The 26,051-nt window shown below is 50.0% G+C and overlaps 1 protein-coding gene and 1 long non-coding RNA gene across 5 annotated transcripts in view; one reads left to right on the forward strand and one right to left on the reverse strand.

Moving 5' to 3' along the window:
• On the reverse strand, window positions 1-26,030 carry dok6 (docking protein 6). 4 transcript variants are annotated; one of them, XR_003785606.2, is made up of 10 exons: window positions 25,714-26,030; window positions 10,942-11,049; window positions 8,593-8,707; window positions 6,760-6,879; window positions 5,424-5,613; window positions 4,890-5,028; window positions 4,366-4,471; window positions 1,711-1,737; window positions 339-596; window positions 1-239 (listed from the first exon to the last, which is right to left on the reverse strand). XR_003785606.2 is itself a non-coding variant. In XM_029147176.3 (9 exons), exons 1-9 carry the CDS (start codon window positions 25,777-25,779, stop codon window positions 442-444), a joined length of 1,026 nt encoding a protein of 341 aa, XP_029003009.1. In that variant the 5' UTR covers window positions 25,780-26,030; the 3' UTR covers window positions 1-441. The 4 variants fall into 4 exon arrangements, 2 of the variants coding, with proteins under 2 accessions (XP_029003009.1, XP_029003010.1); XM_029147176.3 differs by having other exon boundaries at window positions 1-596; XR_003785607.3 differs by lacking the exons at window positions 1-239; window positions 1,711-1,737 and adding an exon at window positions 2,497-3,944 and having other exon boundaries at window positions 467-596.
• Window positions 23,811-26,051, forward strand: part of LOC114853610 (uncharacterized) — an 8,812-nt gene continuing 6,571 nt past the window's right edge. The window contains exon 1 of the long non-coding RNA XR_003785608.1: window positions 23,811-24,083. This is a non-coding gene — a long non-coding RNA (uncharacterized LOC114853610). The remainder of the gene's footprint in view (window positions 24,084-26,051) is intronic.

The raw sequence follows: 26,051 nt of genomic DNA on the forward strand, positions 1-26,051 counted from the left end.
TCTGTCGTGTGCATGTATTCAATGGAGAGCACAGATTATTAAATCGATCAGGATTTGTTCTGTGAACCAGCAGCATCAGAGAGGCTCCACGTTCACTGGTCGACCTCCACATGTGAAGTGCGACTCTGAACGCTCAGTCTGGTACCGAGGAGGCCGTTCAGCCATGAACCGCTCCCGAGTTGCTTTGTGGCTTTACTCAAGCTGCCAGAGGGGGAGAGACTGAGCTTCCAAGTGTCTGCCTGGCGCCAAAACAAAAGGCAATGAATTAGGAGCGTGGATGGAGTCGTCCCGGCACAGAGATCGTCTAATTTATGCTCCGCTCAGTCATTTGTGCTCACAATTTAGTAATCCGTGTGCAAATGGAGTGTTCTCCCCTCTCTCTCTCCTGTGGCACTTCCCGGGCCTCGTTGTAAAGTGTCCAGGTTTGGTCCAACGCTTCTGTCATTGAAGGGGTCTCAGGCTGCAACTGGATTCGCAGCCACTAGAGGGCAATGGTGCCTCTTCCTGGTGCAGGTCCTCCTCCTGCTCCGCCTCGTCCGACAGGAAGCTGGGAAACGTCTGCGCTCGCGGGATGAAAGTCATCGACAGGCCGGTTCCTGTGGAAAGAACAGCACGAGCGGTCAGCAGCATGTCCCGAGCCCGTTTAGCCGTTTCCTTTGAACAGCCCTCCTGTCATAACAGCACGCCGTTAATGCTCCAGCTGTTGCTTAGCTACTGTCTGATGTCTGCAGAAAGACTAATTCAGCCGCCCTCTGATAAACACGGCTAAAACCTACAAATCTATCAAGTCCAGGTTGTGCGTTAGTAAACGATAGGCCCCAGAATAAACAACCTCATTTCCCCGACTCCTCTTCGCAGACTGTCTGCTGTCTCCTCCATCCCTGCTCTCTCCCTCTCCACATTAATTTTAATTAATTGGGCCAATTTGCTCTGCAGTTCATATTGGTTAACAGCACTGAGAGGGAGTAAATGGATACTTGTGGGTGGAGGGCTGTTCTGTGCAACTGCAGGACCATTAATAATATATAAGGCTGCTGTTTGGAGATGTGCATGCGGAGGCAGGTTAGGAATAAAGCGGCAGGCAGGCTGCTGATCATGCACTGAACAGGGAGGAAGTGGCCAGCGATCAATATTTCAGGACGAGCAAAACCCCACAATACTGTAATCAACTCCACATACGACGCTGCCCAGGGGAGGCTGATATATTTAAAGTCCTCTCACCTGCTGAGGCTAATTGAAATGTGATTAACGACCAAAAACTTGGTTTTGTTCCCTTCTTCCAGGTCACGCTGACCAAACTGACAGAGAGATCTTTCTTCCGCGCTGCTGTTCGTGCAGCGATGCTTTTATCAGCGAACGCCGTCCGGGAGGAGTTTAACGACGCGCTCCCCCGTGCGACGCGGCTCAGACCGGGAGGAGACGCGCCGCCACGCGGAATATAAAGCGTGCGCCAGTCAGGCTGGCAATCAATGTCAAGTGGCTGCGAGTGCGTGTCAGAGCCACGGGGGGAGCGGGAACGAGCCTAGTTAAGGAGGAGGGAGGATGTGGAGGGATCGAAGACAGACACGGGGGGGGGGGGGGGGGGGGGGGGGGGGGGGGGGGGTGCAAACATTTCCTGGGTGCGTTAAGGGAGCATCTCAAAAGGGTGGTGGGGGGGTGTAGGCGTGAGGATGACACCAGGACAGGCCAGTCATGCACACACATACACACCTCTGTCCGCTAGCGTTACAGCACTGCCTGAAAGAGAGAAGCATGAAGTAAGGCTCCAGGAATACACACACACACACACTGCAGGTTAGGAAGAAAAGGGGGGGGGGGGGGTATTTAATAGATTGCTGTGATGTCTAGTGCACAATCAGCCGCTGTGGGTACGGACGAGCACATCTCATTATCTCCTCTGTGGAAATAAACACAGGTGTTTGCTGTGTGAAGCCAGACTCCTGACAAGAGGCACGCTTTGGACACGAATGTAGGCAAAAAATAATAATAGAACCCACGGGGGGGGGCAGTGTCAGCATCCACCCTGTTGTGCTCTCCCCACGAGGAGCAGACAATGATTTGTCAGTGCCTTTTCATTACCAGGGAAGGTCATGTCATCCTATCTGGCCTGGGGTGGCAGCAGACAGGACAGCCAGGCAGGACGCGCACGCGCGCGCGCGTACACGCACCCGCGTACACGCACGCACACACCTGTCTGCACCTTCCGCCCTCGCGCCGCCATAACCCAGATGGCCTCCGACTGACAGCTGTAACCAGAGAAAGCGACGCTGCCTGCGCCACAAAGCCCCGGATTATGCACGAGCGCTGACGCACGCGCACGCAGCTCCGCGTCGCCAAACAGCCACGGGAGCGGCAGCGCGCCGGTTCCGCTCACTGCGCCCTTTGGGTCAGGTAATTTCACACGGGCTTCAAATAATGAGCGATTGTGAGAGCGATTAAACACTTTCCAAGCACCTACTAGAAAAAAAACACTGAATCGTCTGATCTCCGTTTTACCTGCGTCTGATGAATTTTTCATGGGATTCAAATTTGGCATCAACACGGACTATATTCCTTCCTGACTGATGCGGATCAAGATAGCGTTATCACGGCCCGTCCCCGTATCATCTTGTCTGCGTGTCTTTGATACTTGCTCCCGCTCTGTAAAATCCCCTCGTATCACTCGGCGCCGATCAAACTAAGAACAGCGCTGGTTTTCATTAGAATTGCTAATGGTTCGGCGCTAGGCTGCGAAGCGTAGCGCGCGCGCGCGCACGAGAGAGAGGAGCAACAATAAAAAGTAGCGCAAAAAAAAGGAGAGGAGCAGAGAGCGACGACGTGCGTCCTGTTCCGTTCCAATATTAGAGTTGGTAATTGAACGGTTTCCAGGCATCTCCCGCTCCCCGACTTTAAAAGTGCTCTTATTTTCTGTGCATTAACGAACTCGCCGAAATAAGAAACGCGCAGGAGTCGACGGAGGTGGAGGAGGCAGCACAAAGCAGCATTTCTGCTTTTAAACACAACGCATTTGACAATTATTACTTTCAATTACAGCAAACAGGGCTTCTGGGATGTACTTTTGACACATTTCCAGCGGAACAAAAAGCAGATGTGAGATATATTAAAGTGAGGAGAAGCAGTACTTCACTTGGCAGCTCCCCTATTAACTGAGGCAAGGAAATAAACAAATGGGTGAGTAAACCTCAACGGGGAAGGAAACTGTGTTACTTAATTATCCCCCTGCCCCTGCAGGGTATTTGAAAGCAATCCGAGCATGACTCAGCAAATTGACTGTGTTGATTGGATATTCATCATGAGCGCCGTGATACAGCCAAAGAGCAGACTCAGCCACACGCCGAGGACCGAAGTCCTGATGTCTTACCTCCGATCGCGTGCGTGAATGCGTGCGTTAGCTGTAATTACCAGCGGGCTTGTAGAAGTAGGATGAACATAGCAAGCGTCCACGTGACGTCAAAACTATGAGCTGATGGACAGATAGGTGTTTAAAAATAATAATGAGCATGTTCAGATTGGTTTTGTACAGATAACTTATGTGGAGCTGAATGGAGCCCAACGTGATTGACAGGCAGCGTAAACAGCGGATGACTCATCGTTTACCTACAATTAACTGATAAGTGGATGAAATATTTGGCCAGAAATTGCAAATGTGCTAAAAGCTGAGAATAATCAGCGGAAATAGATAGAAAGTAACCAAACGCTGACCTATATTGAAAAATGTAGTTTAACAGTTCCATTGATCGTAATCCAATAAATCGGATCCCGCTACTGTGTTTAGCGAGTGAAATGTAAAACAGCTCCAGGAAAATCCAGAGCTTCTGCCAATGAGGACTCGATGGCGTTGCCGTCCTCATCCGCAGCTCGGTTGAAGGCTCCTCCTCACAGCAGGGGTCCAACTCCTGTCACTCCCCCGTCTGACGAGACCTTTCGCCGCGTCCTCAAACACACTGATGCATTCAATTTATTCATGGGGAAGGGAGGCGAGATAATAGTTGCACTGAATGTGTATGAGCACACACACAAAAAAGGCACAGAGTTGTTCTAAATTGGACAGACACACGGAGAAAGTGTGGGAGGGGCAGTGGAAACGCCAGGGTGATGGATGAGAGAGGAGCTCCTCTGGAAAAGAGGAGACCGGGCCTCAAAGTAACGACGGGAGGTGGAACAGGTTGGAGCGCGGACAGGAAGTCGGGTTTCCTTCTATCAGACCACAATTAAAGGACACTAAAATAACAATCAGGTTCAGATTCTCAGGAGACACCTGATGTCAGAACACCGTTGTGTTGGGCCCAGTGTCGTGGTTCGCCTCCGTTCCTCCACCTGTCTCTCACCCACCGACACATGCAGGTACAGGAGCAGCGGCCGTACCTTGGTAACTGTAGAGGTCTCCCACGCTGTTCTGCCGCGTGATGTGCTGCCAGTAGGCGCTGCGTGGCAGCGAGATGGACTTGGTGAGCGTCTCCCTGGAGTGGATCTGCAACAGAGTTCAGCCAACAATTAGAGCGCGAGTTGTGAGAGCGATTCCGACCGCTCGCGCGCGGGGACAGCGGCGAGTTCGCTCGGCCGTGGCCGAGCTCGGTGGTCGGCTCTGCCTTCAGACGCCCACGTGACCCGCGGAGCCCGGGCCGAAGGCTGCGTTTGGGGGCCGTCCCGAACGGGCCGGTCCGAGAGCTCGGCCATATGGCCCAGGCCCGTCAAGCGCCGGGCAGGACCGCATAAGTCATGAATGCGGATGCTAGCGGGCCGGAAGGAAGGGAGGGAGAGGGGGAGGGAGGGAGGGAGGGGGAGGGAGGGGTGAGGTGTTGTGATGGAAGGAGGGGGCAGAGGCCGAGACCGCGGGGCGTCAGAGGGCTGCTGCTCAGGAAAAGCAGGGCCTGGATGAGCATACAGACCTGGGAGCTCTTCTCCATCTCCTCCATCATCCTCTCGTGCTGCTGAGCGATGGCCAGCGTGGCCGAGTGGACGCGCTGGTAGATCATCTCGCCTTCGCGCGTCTGGAACGTGAACAAGCCTTCGCCCGTGTCGCACATCCTGCAACGGGCGCGCGCGCGCACACAAACACACACACACACACGTTTTCACAACCTTTTTACAAAGTTCTGGTGTTTCAATCACACACACACATGCGCACACACACACGCACGCACACACACACACACACACACACACGCACACGCGCACACGCGCACACACACACACACACACACACACACGTTTTCACAACCTTTTTACAAAGTTCTGGTGTTTCAATCACACACACACACGCGCACGCACGCACGCACGCACGCACACACACACACACACACACACACACACACACACACACACACACACACACACACACACACACACACACACACACACACACACACACACACACACACACACACACACACACACACACACACACACACACACACACGTACCTTCCAGACTCGAAGGTGAACCAGGTGGCGTCCCGGCCGTATCGGCGCAGGGAGCTGAGGGGCCACATGACCAGCTTGAGGCGGGCGTTGTGGACGTCCCACAGGTAGATGTTCTCGTGCGTGATCTGCATGGTGCACTCCCCGTAGATGTCCAGGTTGGGCGTGGGCATCAGGTACACGTGGAAGCGCTCTGCAAACACGACAGGCGTCAGTGCAACAACGGCAAAGGAACGTGGACGTCAGTAAGTCTCAACTGGACCCGACTCGAGCCAGCAGATCTGCTCATCCACATTAGAGCGAGTCTCCGCGTCAGACTGACAAAAGGACGAGAGACAGAGAGGGAGAGAGTTCTTAATAATCTAAATTAGTTCTCACTAATTACGCTTAATGATTCAAAATAAGCCATGTGTCTGCGGTGGATACGAAATGGCGATGTCATAGTGCGGCTTATTTTTAGGGACAGTGGAAATGAACTCTGATCTAATTATGGGCCCCCGCTGTTTGGGGGGGGGGCTCCTAATTGAAACGCGGTCTCAGGCCCTTTGTTGCGGCGACGCTCTGGTTTTCTCCGAACAGCAAACAGCGGAACAGGAGGCGAGAGCGGCGTTCAGTTATTGAGTCTGAGTCACTTCGCTGCAGCTCCGTCAAAAACTGATGTATCGATGTCTCGGACGGACGACGCAGAGTTCTGTGGAAGAACGCTCCGTCACTTTGCGGCTGCGGTGAAATGAAATGACGATGGATTCTCTTCAACTCCTCGCCTTTTCGCAACGTTAAACCGCGCGTCCTCGCCTGTTGCCGCTTCGATTTCCTGCGCCAGTTTACGGATTACACACAGAATGAGCGCCTGCGCCCCGGTGTCTGTTCCTCTTTGTTCCACTTCCATTTCCGGTGAGTGGAATATGTGGGGAAGCACATTTATTTCACAGGGCTTCAGGAGCCATAATCTCATCCATCTCTGTGACAAGCTTCATTATGAGGGAAGCCAGTGATGCACAGCACTTCTCATTAGTCCTGGAACGGAGCCCCGGCCGCAGCCTGTGACCTGTGCTCTAACGCGCGGGCACGCGCGCGCGCACATTTACCCGAGCGGACTTTAGCAGCCCAGCTAAAGTGCGAATGCTACTAAAAACTGTTACGGCAGCTTTAAGATCACAAATCGACACGAAAGGCCCCCGTTAGCGGGGCCTAATTGGACGCCTCTCCGACGGGTTGCGCTGCGTTTGCGCATACGGGCCCCTCCTCTCCGCAGCCGCCGTCTCGTTTGGCGGCGCAGAGTGATCGACGCTGACCCCGCATGGCGGCCTGCGCTAGCGGGGGCTAATTGGGCACTCACCGTTCTGCTCCTGCTGCACGCCCGCCGCTAACAGGTCCGGCTCCCCCAGGCTGATGTCATTGAGCCGGCTGCCCAGGCACTCCACGCACAGCAGCTTGCACCACTCCTCCGCGTCCAGCTCTGCGCACAGAGGCACGGCGTTAAAGCGCGTCTACGGCACACGCGCAGGCGCGCGTGCGCGAGCGCAGCTCCTCCACATCCTGCACTGCGGACATAATAAAACACGCTGGCCGGATTACACTACTAACCCCAGCTGTTCTTCCTTTATTGTGTTTGCATGCACGCACGCGGGCACATAATTCACCCGTGGAATTTCAGAATAAAATGCCGCGTGTACATCACAGGGCATGAATACAGATAACAGTAACGCTGGGAGGGGGAAAAAATCAATCTGCTTGATTCACTGCAGATTAAAAGCGACTGTGGGTTCAGCAGCAGATGGATGTGACGTTCCTGCTCCCTGCTTTGCTTCCGCTCCCTCCAAAAGTGTACAATGATGTTTACTTGTTAGTTCGCCGGATCCACCCTGTTAACAAGTTTTCATAAAAGAAAGTCATTCTGTGAACTTTGGGATTAAATCATAGGAATCGCGAGTTAATGAGTCTGGGGTTTAAGCACCGAGCGGTTTGCGGGAAGTGATATCGACCACATGTGACAGTTGGCACAGAGAGGAAGGGGGGTTTTCATTGGAGGGCTCTTTTAATTGGAAGCTTTAAGTGGAGACAAATGCTTTCATGAATCAAATCTGTCCGTGTGGCAGTCTGTTGTTTGCGAATACCAATTTTCCTCCACGTTAAGGCTGAAAAAATGGTGTTTACAATGTACAATTGTCTTGTGTGAGTGTTTGGCGAGAGTTACTGAGCTATGAAATGAGAGTTGTTTATCTTTGCGACGCTGCTTCACTCCAGGCCCTGTGGAATTGTGGGAAACGCAACCCAAGCCGGCGGCGTGTGCCGACTCGCGTCTGGTAATCGGAGCCCTCCGCGCGCCGGCGCCGCCCGACGTGCGCCGGGTCGGGACCGGGTCCTCGCTCGGAGGCGGCCCGTTTGTGGCAGCGGCGCCGCTGTCCGGTGGGACGCATCTACACAACTTTGCGACAACCTTATCTGTTCAGTCTGCAGGTCACACGCTCGTGTCTGTTTACGGTGCACGTTTGACGGATGCACCCAAAGCACACGCCCGTCAAAACCCTAAGATCTGTTAGCGGCTTTGTTCGCTTGCCTGTGTCACTGACAGCACAGGCTGCTACTTGGGTGGGGGTGGGGGGTCTTCTGCATCAAACAGCAGCAGAAGATCATCCTGAGACATCGGCAGAAGCCCTGAAATGAGCTGAACGCTCGCTTTCCGACTTCCAGCCCGCCGGGTTCCGTTCCCAGATCCAAACGCTGGGCCGTGGTGCAGCGGTAACCGGACCCGGCCGGACGTGGCCGGGTCCACTCCACGATCCGCGTTCACAGACGCTGCAGGGCACGGAAACGAGTGAGGAGTGGGGGCGGCGCCGGCTGACGGGAGACTGCAGCATGTCAAACAATCCTGTGTGGTTTTGGGGCCTTGTTGGTTTCCCGTCCACGTAATCGAGGCAATCTCTATTGTTACAGCCCATAATTGGATTGAAACACACTGCAGATGATGCCCGGCATCGTTTTCATACCTGCAGCATGAAAATCAATATTTGGGAAGAGATCTTCCCACTTTGTGATATAGCGGCGAACGAGCATCGCTTGGCTAAAGGCCAAAGGCGCCGCCGCTCCTACGGCTTCCCCCGTTCACCCTGCGGCCCCTTCACCCCCGCGGCCCGTCCGCCGCCACGCGTTCCCACCACACGCCACCCACCTGACTCGCAGGCGAAGGTCTTGACTGCGTCGTCACAGAAGATGATGGCCACGGCGTGCTTCTTGGTCTCGCGCGGCATCCGGGTCACGTTCTTGACGTTGTGGAGCTCAGTGACCTAAGCAGGAAGGAGAGAGCGGCAGCGGAGCGTGAATGAATGAATGAATGAATGAATAAATGCCACCTGCTACATACACAGCGCTGTCGCTCGCCTAGAAAACTGCTTCCGGTCAATAAAGAGAAGTGCAATCAAAAGCATCCGAGTCACTTTACCAGGAGATTGATCATGAATGGAAAAACGAGAAGATTACACTTAATTGAATATCAACCGCATTTACAGGCCATTTTGTTCAACAGTCCTCTCTGTGCTCACTCTGTCTGGGAGATAAGGCCCATTACATTATTGTAGTCCATTGTGTGCTAACTGTGGGCCCTCTGCCAGACTGTTGGGAATGAATTAGCTGGGCTCGCTGCCCGTACAGGTTCAAAGACCAGGCCTAATAACGCGTACTGTACTGTACGTGGACCACAGACTGCTCTGGCTTGATAGCATTACATTACATTATGTTTAGCCTCCATCAGCTCGCTTCTGCCTGAGATTGATATGCAGAGATGCTTTCAACGGAAATGCAAAAATATCAAACACTGCTGAGGAGACGAGAAGTATTTTTCATTTGTATTATATGTATTCTTCACAATAATCAAAATGAAAAACCAGCGCCAAAGGATCTATATGCAATGAGGTACGTTTTTTGTGACCTGAAAATATGCTGTTCCCTCCCATATTTACCACTCACACTGTAGCTTTTAGGTAAATGGATGGATGGATGAAGGGATGCATGCATGCATGGATGGACGGACGGACGGTTGGATGCATGGATGGATGGATGAAGGGATGCATGCATGCATGGATGGACGGACGGACGGTTGGATGCATGGATGGATGGATGGATGGATGAAGGGATGCATGCATGCATGGATGGACGGACGGACAGTTGGATGCATGGATGGATGGATGGATGAAGGGATGCATGCATGCATGGATGGACGGACGGACGGTTGGATGCATGGATGGATGGATGGATGGATGGATGAATAAACAGATGGATGGATGGATGGATGGATGGATGGATGGATGGATGGATGGATGGATGGATGGATGGATGGATGGATGGATGGATGGATGGATGGATGGATAAGCAGATGGATGGATGGATGGATGGATGGATGGATGGATGGATGGATGGATAGATGGATGGATGGATGGACTTTCCACTTTAACTGTCTCTAGTAGAAGTTTGGGTGAACGAGAGAAATGGAGCACGCAGGAAAACTACTTTTCAGAAGGCTAAAAATATGACTAAAATATGCAGGAATTGTTTTACTGCATGGACCACTTTCCCTCACACTGAGAAAGCTGCACAGGGACGGAGAGAGAGACAGAAAGCACAGGAGAGAGAAAGGGGCAATAAAGAGAGAGAGAGAGAGAGAAAGCCTATCCCCTTTGTGTTGATTCTGTAAATCAGCCACCAGTGCAGCCTATTTCCTGCCAAAGCACTGCAGCGTTGAATGAAGCCCTCAGACGGGACCTTTCTTGATCTCTGTAGCGATGCATTACCAGGTGCACTGGTGCATGTGTGCGCTCATCGCTCACTCTAGCACTCGCTGTACGAAATGCCTGCGGGAGGGGCGGGTTAGAGCCACACAGGACGCCCTGTGTGACAGCATGATGTAGTGGTGAGGGAGACACTTCCCCTCATCCTGATAATGAGGCATAATTTGAGAATCTGGGAGGGTTTAGGAGCTAAAGAGGGATATTACGCTGGATTATTCCTTTCAAAAGTGAGGGAGGAAGCCCCTGGATAACAGAATCCTTAACTCCATCACCTCAGACTGATGGGCACATGTACACGGAGCTGAAAACTAGGTTGCGTGTGTGTGTGTGTGTGTGTGTGTGTGTGTGTAATGACTTTATTTATTCCAAATATTCAAAGAGCGCACGTCTTGAGCCTTTGTGGTATTTATCAGCTAAAGCTAATTAATTCCACCACGTTGGCCAAACGAGGCTCTGATAAATGTGCTCTGCAGAGGTTTTCAGGCAGATACGGTTCCCGGGAGAGTGACACATCAATTTTTAATCTTCTTTTGGTTTCCAAGAAGACAATGACAAATTTTTTTGCACTAAAGATGACATGACCCCAGAGGATGGTCGAGAACAGAAGTTTCGCAAAGATCAGGTGGTACTAAGTCGTTAGTTATAATATGGTGAATTTCATTAAAGGAAGTGTCTTTCTTATCTCGCGATTAACACAAACGTCTTAATTCAGTGCTTTGTTCTAGTTGTGTGTTTACCTTGTGGAAGCTCCTGAAGTAGGCCGCCTTCTCGTCCGGGTACTTCTCTAACCGCCGGGGCCCTTTACTGGAGGCCTTCTTAAACACTAGCCAACACCTCCGGAAGATCTGACAACAGAGAGCGATGGCAGCCTCGGTGAAGACACACAACTCGCCGGGAGCGAGGAAATACATTAAGGCAACAGCAGATAAAGACAAGGAGGAGAAAACACAAAGTGAGGCAGGGAGGCCGAGCCCCGGCACCAAGCTGGAGCTGACGTCCAGCTGACAGGACCACAGGCGGAAGATTGGAGTGTCGGTATGAGTGTGAGGTGAAGTAATAGCATTGACAAAACAACGAGAATCTAAACTGGACACGCAGAAGAGTCTCTTTGAGTTACTGCCTGAAATTCAGTAATCTACTTACTAAGTTATGCCCACTGAAAATGCCTGAAATCATCTGAATCATCTGAAGGGAATTTAAAAAATAGAACAGAGGAAGTAGATCTTGTGGCGAAGGAATGTAGGTTATTAAAAAAAAACACTCGGTTTATTTACAGTTTTTCAGTTTTACTAATTAATATTCCCAACTCCGGTTCGTTTACTCGAGGTGGGTGCGGCCTGAAACTGCAGCCGTTCATTAATCAGCGTTTTCAGAATATGAATGAGACCAAGCCGCATTTGATCCATTACGGCACGACTGCGTTGAGAGGCAGAATGCGCTCGGTGGCCGACAGCTTATGAGTCCTGTGTGGTTGCCTGTCTCTGAAGGTACGGCCCCTGTGTTTCCTCCTGCCGACAGCCGCTATCACTCTGCCTGATGGACGAGCGCTCTGGGCCGCGCCGTTGTGTCGGGGAAGCGTGGGCCCACGATTAATTTGTTTACTCAGCCCGTGTACTTCTTAAAAGGCCCACTGAGTTGAACTTGGCACTTTGCGGTAATTGACTAGAGTGGATCCCTAGGTCCTTATCGGCCCGCCTCGATGGGCCCGCGTCCTAGTTAAGTGTCGCCCAGGCCCGTTTTAAACAGCGGCCGCACAAAACAGCAGCGCGACTCTCTGATGCAGCTTTAAAGGAGCGGGGGGACGGCGGGGAGGTGAAAACGCGCTGTTTGTTCCCCTAAAAATGCCTGTGATTGAAACGGGATTAAATGCGAGCCCCTTCTGACGCTTCATTACCACATTTGTGACTTGAAAATGTAAAATTAAAGTTAGTCTCAATTCCCTGTTTGGGAGCTGGAGTCAGAGAACCGCTGGCTGCTCGCGGCACACAATTCACCCTAGGAGCGCTCCGATTAAGTAATTATACGAGCACAAAGGCGAGCTCAGTGAGATAGCTGGTGCATAATAAGAACTCGGGGGTATGAATGGAGAGGGCTTAATTTTGCCTGTTCCACAGTTGTCAATGCTTTGTCTAGGCAGTTTTATTCTCGGGCTGTTGGTGGGTCTTATTCAGAAACGCTCTTACACTGATTGTAATTACACAGGCGTGAGCGGGACTCTGCCGGTTCGGTGGGACTTATTTAATGTCAGAACAGCATGAATACACGGAAAACCTATTCGAGAGGTCCAGAATAAACAAAGTGCATGATGGGCATGAGAAAGGAGGAAACCATCAATCAGGTTTAACCGTTTTCGGTTATGAGTTGCCCAACCAACGTAAATGAGGCCATTTACACGAAGGAATGATAAGGCAAAAAATGGACTTACAGACGATTTTATGAGCCTCCACATTTTAGATTGACTCTACTTTTGTGTCCTTATTGAATTATTACTTCACAACAGTCATGGAACAAGACGTGTAAAATAATGAAATCAGAAATATTGTATGAATCATTTCATGCAATACATTTAAAGTTGAGCCACATTAGAGGTCTGTAGAATAAAAGCATGAATTTTCCATCTTACTCTTTACTTTTTACCAACATGATTTCCAAATTCTCCCCCCAATATTTTGACATTTAGTTCCTAGGCAAGAATTGGAGTCTGAAAAAATGATTTCATGGCCAGTTCCCACAGGACATAATTAATAGTTCAGTTTTATCTTGTAAATCTGGTCGAGCTGTAAAAGTTTTGTGACAACCAGGCACTAAACTACATGAGTTGGTCGTCTGTCGTCACCTGAAGCAGTGAGTCAGACATGTCTTGTCCCCCGAGGACACTGTGAGGTTATTTCTATATATTAAAATGTAGTTCAGAGTCTAAAAATAGATCGTTATAGGCTGTTATGAGAATGAACTGTGCGATAGAGGCAGTGGTTTAGTCTGTCCTGATGAAAAGCATTCGATCAACCTCCTCAAATGCAGCCAGACATTAAGAGAACAAGTCTCCTCTCTGCTGGTACCTGCTCACAGACTGAACAAAACGGCCCAGTGGGTCCACTCAGCGTCTGCTCAATCAGTGCAAGGCGTGTCATTAAAAAGCCAGTCAGATACAGGAGCGAAGCGCGCAGTCAGCACAAACAGTCCCACCTCAGCACAACGCGAAAGGTCAAATATCGCCTTGACGTCGGCCGGAGACAAAATCGCTGGCGAGCGCAGTGAACGGCACAACTCAGCAGGTCGGGACGATCGCGAGGAGGAGAAGCTCCCGCTGTAATGTGTGTTCACTCTGATTCTGGGAGGTGGGATGAAGCCACGGGCCGCCTGGAATCCAAATGAAGCCGGGTCATTAAAATTTAACACTTCATTAAGAAAATCTTGGAATGATTTATTTAAAATTGCATAGTTTTTTCAACGCAACTCACCCTTGAGTGTGTGTGTGTGTGTGTGTGTGTGTGTGTGTGTGTGTGTGTGTGTGTGTGTGTGTGTGTGTGTGTGTGTGTGTGTGTGTGTGTGTGTGTGTGTGTGGAAAACACAAATCCTTCGCCTTCATTTGGATTTGAAGTTGACTGTATTTGTGTTTGTATGTAAATTAAAGCAGTAATACACTTTGAAATGCAGTGATGGGAGTTTACACAGAGCCACAAGAGACGCAAAGCAGTCTGGTGAAACAAAGACAACAGCTCTCCGTTATGATGCAAATGTGTGTGTCAGGAAAAGGCGACGCCGAGCTCCTGATCCGTGTGATCTGTCCTCCACGAGGAATCGTCCAATCAAGCGTGGCAAACAATAAGTCAGCACACGGAGAGCTTCCCAGGTCCAACGTGGGTTTCTGATAAGTGGTATTTGAAGAATATATCTTAATAAAACAGTTTTTAAAGACTTGAGTGAGAGCCTGATAAAGAATTTACAGTCCTCGTGGGCCACGGTAACAGGCTCAGCTTGAAGCCTCAGTCATTTTCTGTGAATGGCCTCCAACATAAAGTCTATTCACTTCACAGAGCATTATCAAACTTCCGCCATTATCGAGGAACTGTCTCAACCCTTAATAAAATATGGGCCCTCTCCCCTCCCCCAGCGGCGTCATTTGGATGAAACGAGGAACTGTCTGAAGACATGAAAATAATTTCCAATGACAGCCTGGTTCAGGTAAATGACTAATCACACGGCAGAGTAAAAATAGCCGCCTGTTAGAATCTCAGGAGCACTCGAGAATATTGAAACGCAGTCGTAATACCTCAGAGGCGCAAACGCATTTATTATTCCTCAGATATTTGATAAAAAGGGGACAAATGTGGGAAGGCTTTGTAACCTCTCGATGATTCATTTGTCCTGCAAACTATGATTTAAAGATGATTGCTCCTGCACTTACGGGAAATGCAAGACATGAGAGCACTTTAATCAAAGCGGCCCTGCAACACTCGGCCGTGATGGCGGCAGACTGGATTTAACTGGTGCCCGTAGCGTGTGGAATAATGAGCTGTGTCTAAAATAATCGCAGTGAAAGAAGGAGATGTAGCATTGGTCAGCATCGCGGTGACTGGACCAGCATGGAATACAGTCAATCATGGCGAGAATGGGTGTTACAGACACTGGAGGGTCTGCTGGTCCCCTGACGTTTCCATCAGCAGCTTAGATTTTTATTTTACCTAATTATGTCAAACCTGGCAGCCCTCAACATCAACTTTAGCTAACCTTGGCTTAGCTACTGTAGCAAACACCAACATCGGGCAAACTGCGTCATGGCAGCTTCCGCATCGACAGCAGGACCCACACGGGACAAACAATCTTTTTGCTGATCGTCCGTCCCAAAACCACCAACCCTGCAGAATTCCACTAATTCAGTCCAATATCAGTAAGAGGTTCTAAAAGGCCCAAAAGATTATTCGATTAATCCGCGCACGTGTGAGGAGCCGAGAGGCGCGACCAACACCGGGTGGAGTGAAGGTCAGCGTTCAAGGCTGTAATCTGGACGAAATGCTTCTAATAAAAAAATCAAGCTCAAATGTGAACCTGCTGAATTTAAAGAGATAAAACGCTGCCCGGTCGTCTCACGCCGCAGCGGCAGCTGCAGCCGCACCGGCCTCCAGTGTTTGCCCGTGTTGTTCCCATCGCTCTTTGTCCTCATTCAGCTGTGCATAAGGTCCAGTGTTCCCCTGGTGATAATGACGCATGATGGACTATGACAGACCAGGCCAGGCAATATCAGGTCCTGGTACCGGCAATCAATTCCACCGAGCGGCGGGGCCTGCGCCGCCGTGTCCGTCTTTATAATTTGATTTGTTATCCCGTCGGACAGTTGTTATAGCAATCATTACGGCGATCACTCCGCCAACCGTGACCCCCGGCTTCTGCTTCCCGCTCCGTCCACCCCCCCTCAGGACTCTTCCAGCATTTTAACAGTTCTCTGCCAAATGCAGCGCCTACAAACGTTCTTCCCTAATTGCACCGCTGCCCCTCCTGTCACTCGTCTTTGCTGCCGCCGACTGCCACCTTTGGCTTCATGCATAATTCCCACCCTGGCCAATCCCCTCCCCGTGTAATGAAATACATATCCCACTGCATCTAAAATGTTTGGACATCCCATAATTTTGTAATTCGCCCCCTGACTACAGCTGTTGGCAGAGTGGCAAGCCAGCCGCGCCCCAGTTAATCATAGATTACTTTATCTGGGCCATTCCAAATCCTGGTGTGTAATGCAGTGCTACCTCAGCAGAGAGTAGTCACTCCCACACACACACACACACACACACACACACACACACACACACACACACACACACACACACACACACAGTCTCCCCCTCCTCACCCAACCCTGATTGGTCTCCACCTCCCCTTCTGCCCTCCTGTCTCTCCTAAATTCCCCCTCTTCCATTCCTCATATCTTCCTTGTGTCTCTGCATGACTGGGTGTTCTCATCAAACATTCATGAGCCAAACCGGTCCTGAAATGTAATATCACACTATTAGTGACCCTCATTGTATTCCACGAGGCCTTAGCGGAGACCAGGCCGCGTTCCGCACGGCCCGCGTCTAACAAAATATGGCAGCCAACAGGTTCCAGCTGATTCCTTGCCAAAAGCGAACTGTAAATCTAACCAATATGCAAAGACTGCAAGGGCAGGCAGTATTAAAATGACCCTGAGCAGGACAGGACCAAAGAGGCTGGAGACAGAAGCAGGAGCGCAGAGAAGAGGGAAGGTTGAAGCGTTTCTCTCTCCCAACTACGCTTTTAGTCGCACAACCTCACAAAACTCCATCAGATCCTCCTGCAAAGTCCCACCAGAGGCAACGGGGGGAGTCTCCCCATGCTTCCCATCACTCAGGGAGAGACGAGTGGGTTGTTTGACCCGCGCCGGGCGGGAAAACGAGCCACTCGTCACAGCCACTGCACTGTAGCGGAGCGTTTTTTAAGACCCCCGTGTAAAAATAGCAGCCAAATTATTCTGAAGGAGATGTAGGTCAGGTGTGAGAGAGGGATGAGAGCGGGGCAGGTGGGGAAACGTGTCGGCTCGGATACTACATGCACCCGCAGAGCGGCGGACACAAACGGAGTGGAGCCGACAACGGCGGGAGAGGGAAAACTGTGACTCTACAGCCACGGAGAGGATAAAGGATTACACCATAATCATAATCCCATAATCTGGCAATGCAGCTTCATGATGTTGCTTACTCCTGTGTGTTGAAGTTATTCTGTTGTGTGGAACGCTTCTACGCTGGGACGAGTCATCATCATAACAACTGTCTGCTCTTTGAACCATTGCTCATCCGGACCTCTTTATGTATTACAGCACACACACACACACACACACACACACACACACACACACACACACACACACACACACACACACACACACACACACACACACACACACACAGCTATTTCCATTTAATCCCTGTACAAGGCTGAAGCGTTCGCAGGCAACGGAGGATTTGCTCCTGATAGAATCCCCTCGCTGAGACCACCACAGATACGCACAACAATACACAACAATGTGGCTTTGTCTCCTCCAGTCAGCCTGAATGGGAAACAACACTATGTCCATAAACGAGGGGCACAAACCAAGCACAGCCTTTATTCTCCTCCCCGGCGGGTGTCAGACAAATAAAATTAGCATCTGGGCCAACAGGTGAGGGGCCGGTACACGGGAGCCTAATGCTCTGCCTCAGAAGCCACCGAGCAGCCGCTGTGAGCACAGAATATAAAGCGTGAGGATGAAAGGAAGCGAGTGATGCAACGTCACCAGCTGACTGGTTTCATTATCACAAGCTGGCCACTTCATTATCACATCAATAAAGAGCCCGAACGCGAACGAGGCCCGAGCCGGCGTTCAGCAGCACAGCGGTGAACCAGCAGCGCTGCACAGGACACTTTGGGCCAGAGTTTGTTGTTTGAATTTCATCAGAAGCCCTAAAAGCAGTAATCCTCATGCACTGGAGCGGCCACCCCCCCCCCCAGGATTAATTCTAAAGAGGTGCTCGCTCGCTGATGTACGCGCCGCTCCTCTGATATACTTAGCTGGAGAAGCAGCAGGCTCTGTGTCTGCGGCAGCGATTCCCTCAAAGCCTCAAAGACGGAACTAACCGTCGCATTTGGTCTGCAATTCAAAAGTGCACGCCGCGTGTGTGTGTGTGTGTGTGTGTGGTGTGTGCGTGTGTGTGTGTGTGCGTGTGTGTGTGTGTGTGTGTGTGTGTGTGTGTGTGTGTGTGTGTGTGTGTGGTGTGTGCGTGCGTGCGTGTGTGCGTGCAGGAGAAGGGAAGTGCACTTTTATGTCAAAGAACAGGCTCCAATGGAGTTTGTCATATTGTTTTTGTCTCATTTCCTCCCAAAGAACACACTCCCTTGGAATAAGTGGGCTGCGACTCGGCGTCACCGTGTGTCTCAGCATGAAATCATTGAGGAATGCAATTATCACTTCGCCCAACAGACATTTCTCTGAAATGAGAGCGAGCAATTGGGAACATACGAGGGGAGGGAGAGCGAGGGGGGGTTTAGCACTGACGCTGCCTCCTCTCAACTGTAAACCTGCCTTTGTCGAACGGGCCCGTATCGACTCCTGCTCCTTCTATTGTGCAGTTTGGTCCAAAAGCGTCCAGTCACCTTGTGTTTTCGCTTGTTTTACGACCATCGGGGGCCATTATTTCCCCATTATGACCTTTCAACGATCCTCACGGTGCCGCTCCGTTTCCCTTGGCAGACCTCATCCAAAATTAATTCCCTGAACATGGGGAAATATTAAAAGCTGTTAAACAGGAAGGAGATCATAATCCCTTGGCCAAGACTTTGTTTTGAATGATTTACTGAGCCGGCTGCGTTTTGCTTCAAATGTGAGGGAACGGGCGCCGTCGCCCCGGTGATCAGCGTGATTTAACCATTGAAGCCCACCCAGAGTCCCCCGACGAGATACAAACAGAGCCGACGCCAAGCAGTTGACAATCGGTACCACAATAAAAAATAAGTCACAGCCTGGCGCTGAATCTGTTCAGCGAGGGAGCTGACTTGCATTTCAATCAGATCAGGTGTTTTCTATTTAACAAGCCTGTGACGGTGTTTAGCCGTGCGCGGGAACCGTGTGGCTAACACGCGCATGTGCTAATCACACCTCTTACATGCTAACGCGGCGCTGCATGCCGTTATCGCACGTCACAGCTCCTCCTCACGCGGCCTCTTCGGGGCCGAACGGGCCTCAGAACCTCTGACGGACCTCGGCTGCGTCTCACCGGTCAATTCCACAGCATCGAACTTTGATGAAAACCACCCGAACAAAGAAGCGCGGACGAGGGAAACGGCCGTTAGCGCGTGCGCGCCCACACAAACGGAACGTGAGCCCCCGAGAGCTGCTCCGGTGATTAATGAGGGGAGGGAGGTGAGGACAGGAGGATGAAGCATGGGTGTTAATAGAGCTATGATAGATTCCTGCATGCCTGGTGTTTTATAGGTGACTCTCCGGCGTGTCGGCGCGAAACCACAGTGGGCCGAGAAGAAGGGTGGGAGGTGAAATATGTGGATCTGATGGACTTGAATATATTCACCTCTCAAAATCACAAGCGAAATCATTCACGTGTGAGGGATAAATCAAATTAAACCTATTTTTCTATTTTGTTCACAGCGTCTTAACCAAAGCTATAATAAATCCTGGGGTATAACAGCTGAGAGACATGCGCAGACAGGCTTCAGAGCGATTTCGCAGGTAAATCCAGTTGGTTCATGACTGTTGGCACCTTCCTGAAATCTAACTTCCCTGTGTTTAACCACTTGACTAAATCTCAAGGCACTTTGTAAATTGCCTTGAGATAACCATTTTGTGATTTGGCGCTATATAAATAAAATTGAATTGAATTGAATATAATGCTCTCAGTCAACAGCACGTCCTTAATTTATTGTCAGAGAAACAGGTGGAGGGAAAACTCTGCTTCATCAATCAGCGTTTAGATTCTAAATATTCACAAATCACAAGTAAAACGGGCCATTTATTAATAAATATACGAGTCTAACAAGTCTCTGGCCTTTGCTTTGCATATTTGCTCTTGATGCTGAAGCTGCACCTTGATGCAGGGTCCGGTGGGAATGGACAGATTAAACAGCCATGACAGAGTCCACTTCTACTGAGCTGTGACTTCTCCCCCACTGGGATTCGACAACTTTGCACTTTACAAAGCAGCTCGTCAGAAAACACTGACGAGGAACGTGGTGTAACTGGTTCGTAGCAGAAAAAAAAACAAAAGGACTGGGATTTACACCTTGCATGTTCATATTCACAACCAAAAGGCTTTTTTTCATAATTGGGAGCAACTGGAATCAGTGATGTGAAATGTTCAAGTGAGGTCCAGGCAGAGATTTATGTATGAAAGTGGCCATATAATAGAGGCCCATTTTTCAGGGTGAGGAACGGCTGTTGGGCTGTTGTTCCCACATCCTGCAAGAGATGCAATTCATCAGAGCCAATAAGAGACGGCGATTCGTCTTCTGGCCTTTGTCTGATGGAGGACGCTGATGAAAAGCAGAGGAAACGAGCGTACAGCCCCGCATGAATTAATGCGCAGTCGAAGCGCATCGATCCCCAGGCCCAGAAATTAATAACAACTACACTAAATCACATTAAAACATCTCTGATGGAGCTTCGGTTTCTCTTTTGAAGAAAAACAAACCTAATTGCGGCCACTGGATGTAAAGAGAGATGATTTTCTAAATAATCAGGCTTTTTGGCTCAGCACCGGTCGCGTCTGTCCTTTCGGCTGCGAGCGCCGGACGGCTGACGGTGGCTTTTCCGCGCTCCACTGACGAGTGCAGCTCCTGGAAATCTCCTGACGTCCGCCGTCCTGGACGACCTGCTGCTGCAAATAGCCCGCTTCTATTTTAAAGGCGGCGCCTTATCTGGCGCGCGCCGGCGGACGCTCGTGCGCCAGCGAGCGGGAACGCATTCCCACGTGGCTCCATCAGAAGCCACCGCGTAAAGGCCAGCGGTCAAAACGCTGAGAGGGACAGAAGATAGTGGATAAGAGGGAACAGGGAACAGGCAGAGACAGAACCGCTCCTTAAAGAGAACCAGGTCTTGATTTTGTTCACATATTTAAAAACTAACGGTACAAAATGGGTTTATTTGCAAAGAATTTCTCATTTAGTGTTGATGTCAGTGTCCAAACTGGCTTTTGTTGAGTAGTGGATTATCTTTAATTAGAGATTTTTACTGTTATTGTTTGAAACAAACAACTTCAATGACAGAATTTATTAAGAATATTTTGTCTAGAAATCAACAAATTCCACCTAATTATATTTGATTAAAGCAGCTAATTGGGATTTTCGCGAGGAACCAGTGAGTGTTTTGGGCTGTTTGGTGAAAAAAGACGCAAATAATGATAAGCCAAGAAAATGCAGGTATGCTGTCATGTAGGTAATTAGGAGGCAGATTATTCCTCCGCTGTGCTATTTACTCATCCACCTTCTTTCCCAGGTGAGAGAAGATACTGTAAGTGAATAGGTGTTTTTGACAGCTCATAGGTAAATATTTGGAATAAACATATTTTAAAGGACTAGTTTCGCACCGTGTAGTTCTTGCTGTCAGCGTGTGATGTATTGTGTCTTAAGACAAAGGTGGAGAGATTAACGACGGCGTTGTACTCGGCGCCTGTTTTTCGCACAGTAATCTTGCGCTTCGCGTCTGCGAACCTGGAAACAGAACCGTGAGCCGTCGCTTTTGCAAATGATATCGCTGCATTAGGATGATGAATAACTTAAACTCTCGGTGCGCGTCTGCGATTATTGGTTTACTGATTATTTGTTTACATCCACACTTCTGGCTGATTGTATTTTCACTCCTCCTCATTCTGCGCTAGACATAATGCATTTTTAATGTGTTTTCTCCTTTTGACATTTAATGCAGTGGTTCTGGCCAAGGCGCTCTCATGACTGCACTTAGACGACGGAACAGTGCGTCCATTTAAATATAAATTACATTAGCGGTGTCTCTTAAATAAACCCCTTATTTATTTATTTCGTCCAGTCCATGAACGCCTCGCGCCCACATCCAGTGGCTCAGGCTTTGTCGCTCACTTTGTACCAGGTTGTTAAGATGTGTTCATGTACAGTGATGAATATCAGAATATTTAGTTTAACCATCATCTTTACTGACTTATGTGAATTTTATTGTGCTGTTTCACTACTGTATGTGTCAAATAAATTCACCAGCGTGTTGCTAACTTTAATTAGAGCTGCCTTAAATGTGGGATTGAAGTTGGACTCCTTCATATTCTGCCTGTCAAGGTCCTTCTGGGTTGCCTTTCTTTGGCCGATGCTGCTGTGCCGTGTTGTTTCTGGTTCTCTTACAATATTAGCGGGTTACCTCTGAACCAGTGATGCACGGCTCCTTTGAAGTGTCAAAACACGCTTGTGAATGGGGAGATTGAATGGCAAGAGAAGCGGCCGCGGCGAACACAAACTGACCGTTTTTTTGTCAAAGATGGGAGAAAATATTCAATACGTGACCTTTTCTATTTACCAGCGTGATCCTGACGCAGGGAACCGTGTACCTGGTTTGAGGCTGACACGCAGATTACTCAAAGGTCACGCTATTCAGCCTTTCAAGGAGTCCATCCTGCCGATAGCATCGGGCTTTTTTCCCTGAAAGGCAGGAGGAAGTGGCACACACGATCGCACATCCGCTGCAACCACAGATTTGATGTTTTTCTGCAGAGACGCTTGTTGGCTCTGGTGAACATTTAGATTGTCTGTAGCAAAAAAATAATAAAAAAACGAGACCGTGACGTGGTACAAAGCCACAGGATTCAAATTAATTGAGAATCCGCACACTGTTCTCTGGCAACAGAGTGTTGACTTGTTTGTCAGGTGTGTGTGTGTGTGTGTGTGTGTGTGTGTGTGTGTGTGTGTGTGTGTGTGTGTGTGTGTGTGTGTGTGTGTGTGTGTGTGTGTGTGTGTGTGCCAATTCTTCAATGCTGAACCAAGCCAGTTTTGTGTGTATGTTCCTCCTGCACTGTGTCAGGGGGGAATAGCCTGTTGGGGTTATGGAGGGTGCAGCGCGGGGTGATGAATAGGATGCTTTTGTGTTCAGTCTATCAGCTGTCTGCAAACCACTGAAGGGGAGAAAGGTGAGAGAAGGGCGTAGGTGGGGGTGAGGTGATGGAGATAAAGGGGAAGAGAAGAGGAGGGGAGATAACATTGGGGAGTGAAGATGAGAGAGACCCAGGGTGGGCAGTACAGGTGAGAGGCACATGGGTGGGGGGGGGGGAGGTTTAGGTGAGGAAGAGGAGGGAGAGGAACAGAGACGGACTACTTGGGCATTCACAACACTGCAGCATTGTTGTTTCTGCAGCACGGGAAACAAAGAAGTTGGCTAATGTGGGAAATCGTTGTTATTCATGTCAGTGCAAAAAAAAAAAAAAAAAGAAAACACAAGAACGTGGGAGACTGAAACCAACAGGATAATTTCGAGCGCTGTGCAGAACACAGATTTGACCTCGTGGCCTCAACCTTCACACATGGCGGGGTTTGGAAACGGTCCAATCACACTGATGGATGCTGATGAGTTGAGCCGAAGCCGCTAGCATGGCTGCGGCCGCCGCAACACACGCCCTGCACACAGAGAAGCGCTCAACTGCGCCGCTGCCTAATAAAAAATAATGTATATTAGACTTTAAATGGCACAGCATTACAACGGGGAGCGGGCCGGCAGCGCTAGAAGGTCACCTGAGACCCAAAGTCTTGATATGTGATATTTCAGAGACCTTTAAACACAAAAAAACATTAACTAACCATCAGAGGAGGAAGAAAACACCGGGGACCTTTCTGACCTAAAGCAGGTACATCCAGTTACCCTGACAGCTGTAGTGCGTTTACCAGTAGCAGTACAAGCTAATATGGAGCAGCTGCCACCAAAGAGGGCTTTATTTCTTCAGCAGGGAACAGTGCTCAGGATAAAACACCTGATGTCATTTGGCGCTGCTTGTTTTTATCTCACCTGATAGTTTGACGTTGCGACCTGAACAGCCCATGAATAATCCTGACTTAACACTTATAATAACTTGCCCTGATGTTATGTTGTACAGCTGATCAGATAATCTAGAACCTTGTGAGCCACATCCCATTAAGTTGCAGTTTGTCCCTCCGGCCTGAAGGCGGAGCCTTTGATTAGTTTCTGTTATCTCTTCTTTGTTGGTGTGACACTTCCTGTTTGTGCCCTGGTTCGTCACCTTGATCACCCACACCTGTGTTCATACTTCAGGCACTGTTATAAGTTACTTGGTTTTCCTGTACTTCGGTTTGTCTGTCTGTGATAGTTTAGGCCTCAACTGGCCTTGACTTCTACACCTTTGGACCAACTGAGGTAAGTCCATAATTAAAATCTAGATTCACCATAATTACACGACAGGATGATAACCTTACATCTGAATCTGCTCTGACACGTCAGGTTAACGGTGCCTTGTGAATCTCATCACCCATAAACACTACTGAGCTGTTACGTAATTGTCAAAATCAGATGAAAATAAAACAAAGTGAAAATTATGTTTGCCACATATTTGGGATTTTGCCAAATCTGAATATAATTCCACTCCACACAGATGCGTATCGCTCCCTCTGCCCACGCGTGTCACGCATTTCGATGTTCGTCTCTCTCGCACCAAACCTGAAATCGCTGTAAATGATGCCGTTTAGCAGCGATCAGCTGTTTCACAGGCGCCAAAAGTGATCAAACGAGGGGAACAATCGCAGCGATGTGTCACCGGCTGTAGATTCAACCACGTTTCTACATATGCCCGCTCCGTTGTGTTGATCATTTTCCACCGGCCTGGAATAACTAACCCCCCATAGTCAGATAAATACTCGGGCTCTGCCCACGCTGGGGGTCCTCTGAGGCCATCGCAGCGTGGCTTTTCCATGATGAAACAGCAGCGAGCGATGGAGGGCAGAGGGAGTGGGCGTTTAGGACACAAACTGTTTCTCCACAAACAGCAGGATGAGACGCGGACACGGCACCCGTACCTCCAGCACAGCCGGAGCAGCATCCAGCCCCGCTTCCCCTGCAGAGCCACAGGCGCCCTAACGCACAGCGGCGCTTCTGCTGAGTCTGTCCGGCCACCGGCTCGCGAGAGAAGTAAACAAACTGACCCAACTGGATGCGAGACGCTTGATTTGCATGGCAACAACGAGACGTGAGCTGAGCGAGGACTGTGTTGTCAAACACCTTCAGATTCAGTGAAGGTTTAGCCTCCTTGACTAAGATGGCAGGGTAGTGTTGATGAAGGCAGGTGATGATGTGAGGAGGCAGACGTCATTAGCCTCCTTCATCACACTTCATCACAGGATGTGTTAGTGTAATGGGCTGGAAGTATGAACAGAAGCAGGCGGCTTTATGACTCATACAGTAAGGCCCTCATAATTCAATATATATCAGTCAAGCCTTTTTTTAAATCTTATCTCCACCGAGATCCGCCGCGAAGTCGCTGAGAAGTTGCCGTTGCACCAAATCAGCTGGATTTTAATGAAACTGAAGATAATGTGTAGAGGCTGAAGGAGGGTTCCAGTCCAGCGAGGCTGTGCTGACTGATTACCGACTGATAACGGGGTCATTTGTGCAGTGATAAATGACGTTCCCAGCGCTCCCAGGTGTGCCATCCATCCTCGACCCCCTATGACAGTCCCGCTCTGCCTAAACGTATGGAGCACTGAGGGTAAAGGGAGTCAAAGTCAGTCCAAACTTTCTCCAAGCACACGAGGTTACAGGCTGTGGAACCTGGAACATGCTCAAACCAGACGCACGGTGCCGGGCTCCAGTGATGTCTCAATGGGCACCAATCTTATTCTGCGCCTCACAGCTCGCTGTAAAACCGGCAGCCCCTTGGCGCAATTAAAGCCTCTTCTCCTAATCTGCGCTAAAAAAGGACGCAAACTCCTCTTCCAGCTCCTCATATCCTCTCCTCCGCCGCGCCACAGACAGCAAGTGCACCGGTACTCACCCCCAGCTTCTTACTCCGTATCCGCACGTATCCCTGTTTGACTATGTCGTTGAAGTTGGAAGCCATGGTGTGCGGAAGCGCGCGGCTTCCAGCCCGACGTGGAAAATGGAATAAAGTCTCCCCTCCGCGCGTCCGCGTAATCTCCTCTCTTTCTGCAGCAGGGGAGGTGGTGGAGGGGGGGGGGGGGACGCGGTTCCTCCAACATCCAGAGGGGAGGAGAGCGAGGGGCGGTGGGCAACCGGCTCCGGCAGCTCAGCGCTCGGGCTGTCCGGCTCCAGCGGCGCAATCCGTCCGGGAGAGGAGGGAGAAACCATTCGCCAGCTGATTCGCCTCACCCG

This window comes from Betta splendens, chromosome 4, assembly GCF_900634795.4.
Source record: "Betta splendens chromosome 4, fBetSpl5.4, whole genome shotgun sequence".
NCBI classification, from domain to species: Eukaryota; Metazoa; Chordata; class Actinopteri; order Anabantiformes; family Osphronemidae; genus Betta; species Betta splendens.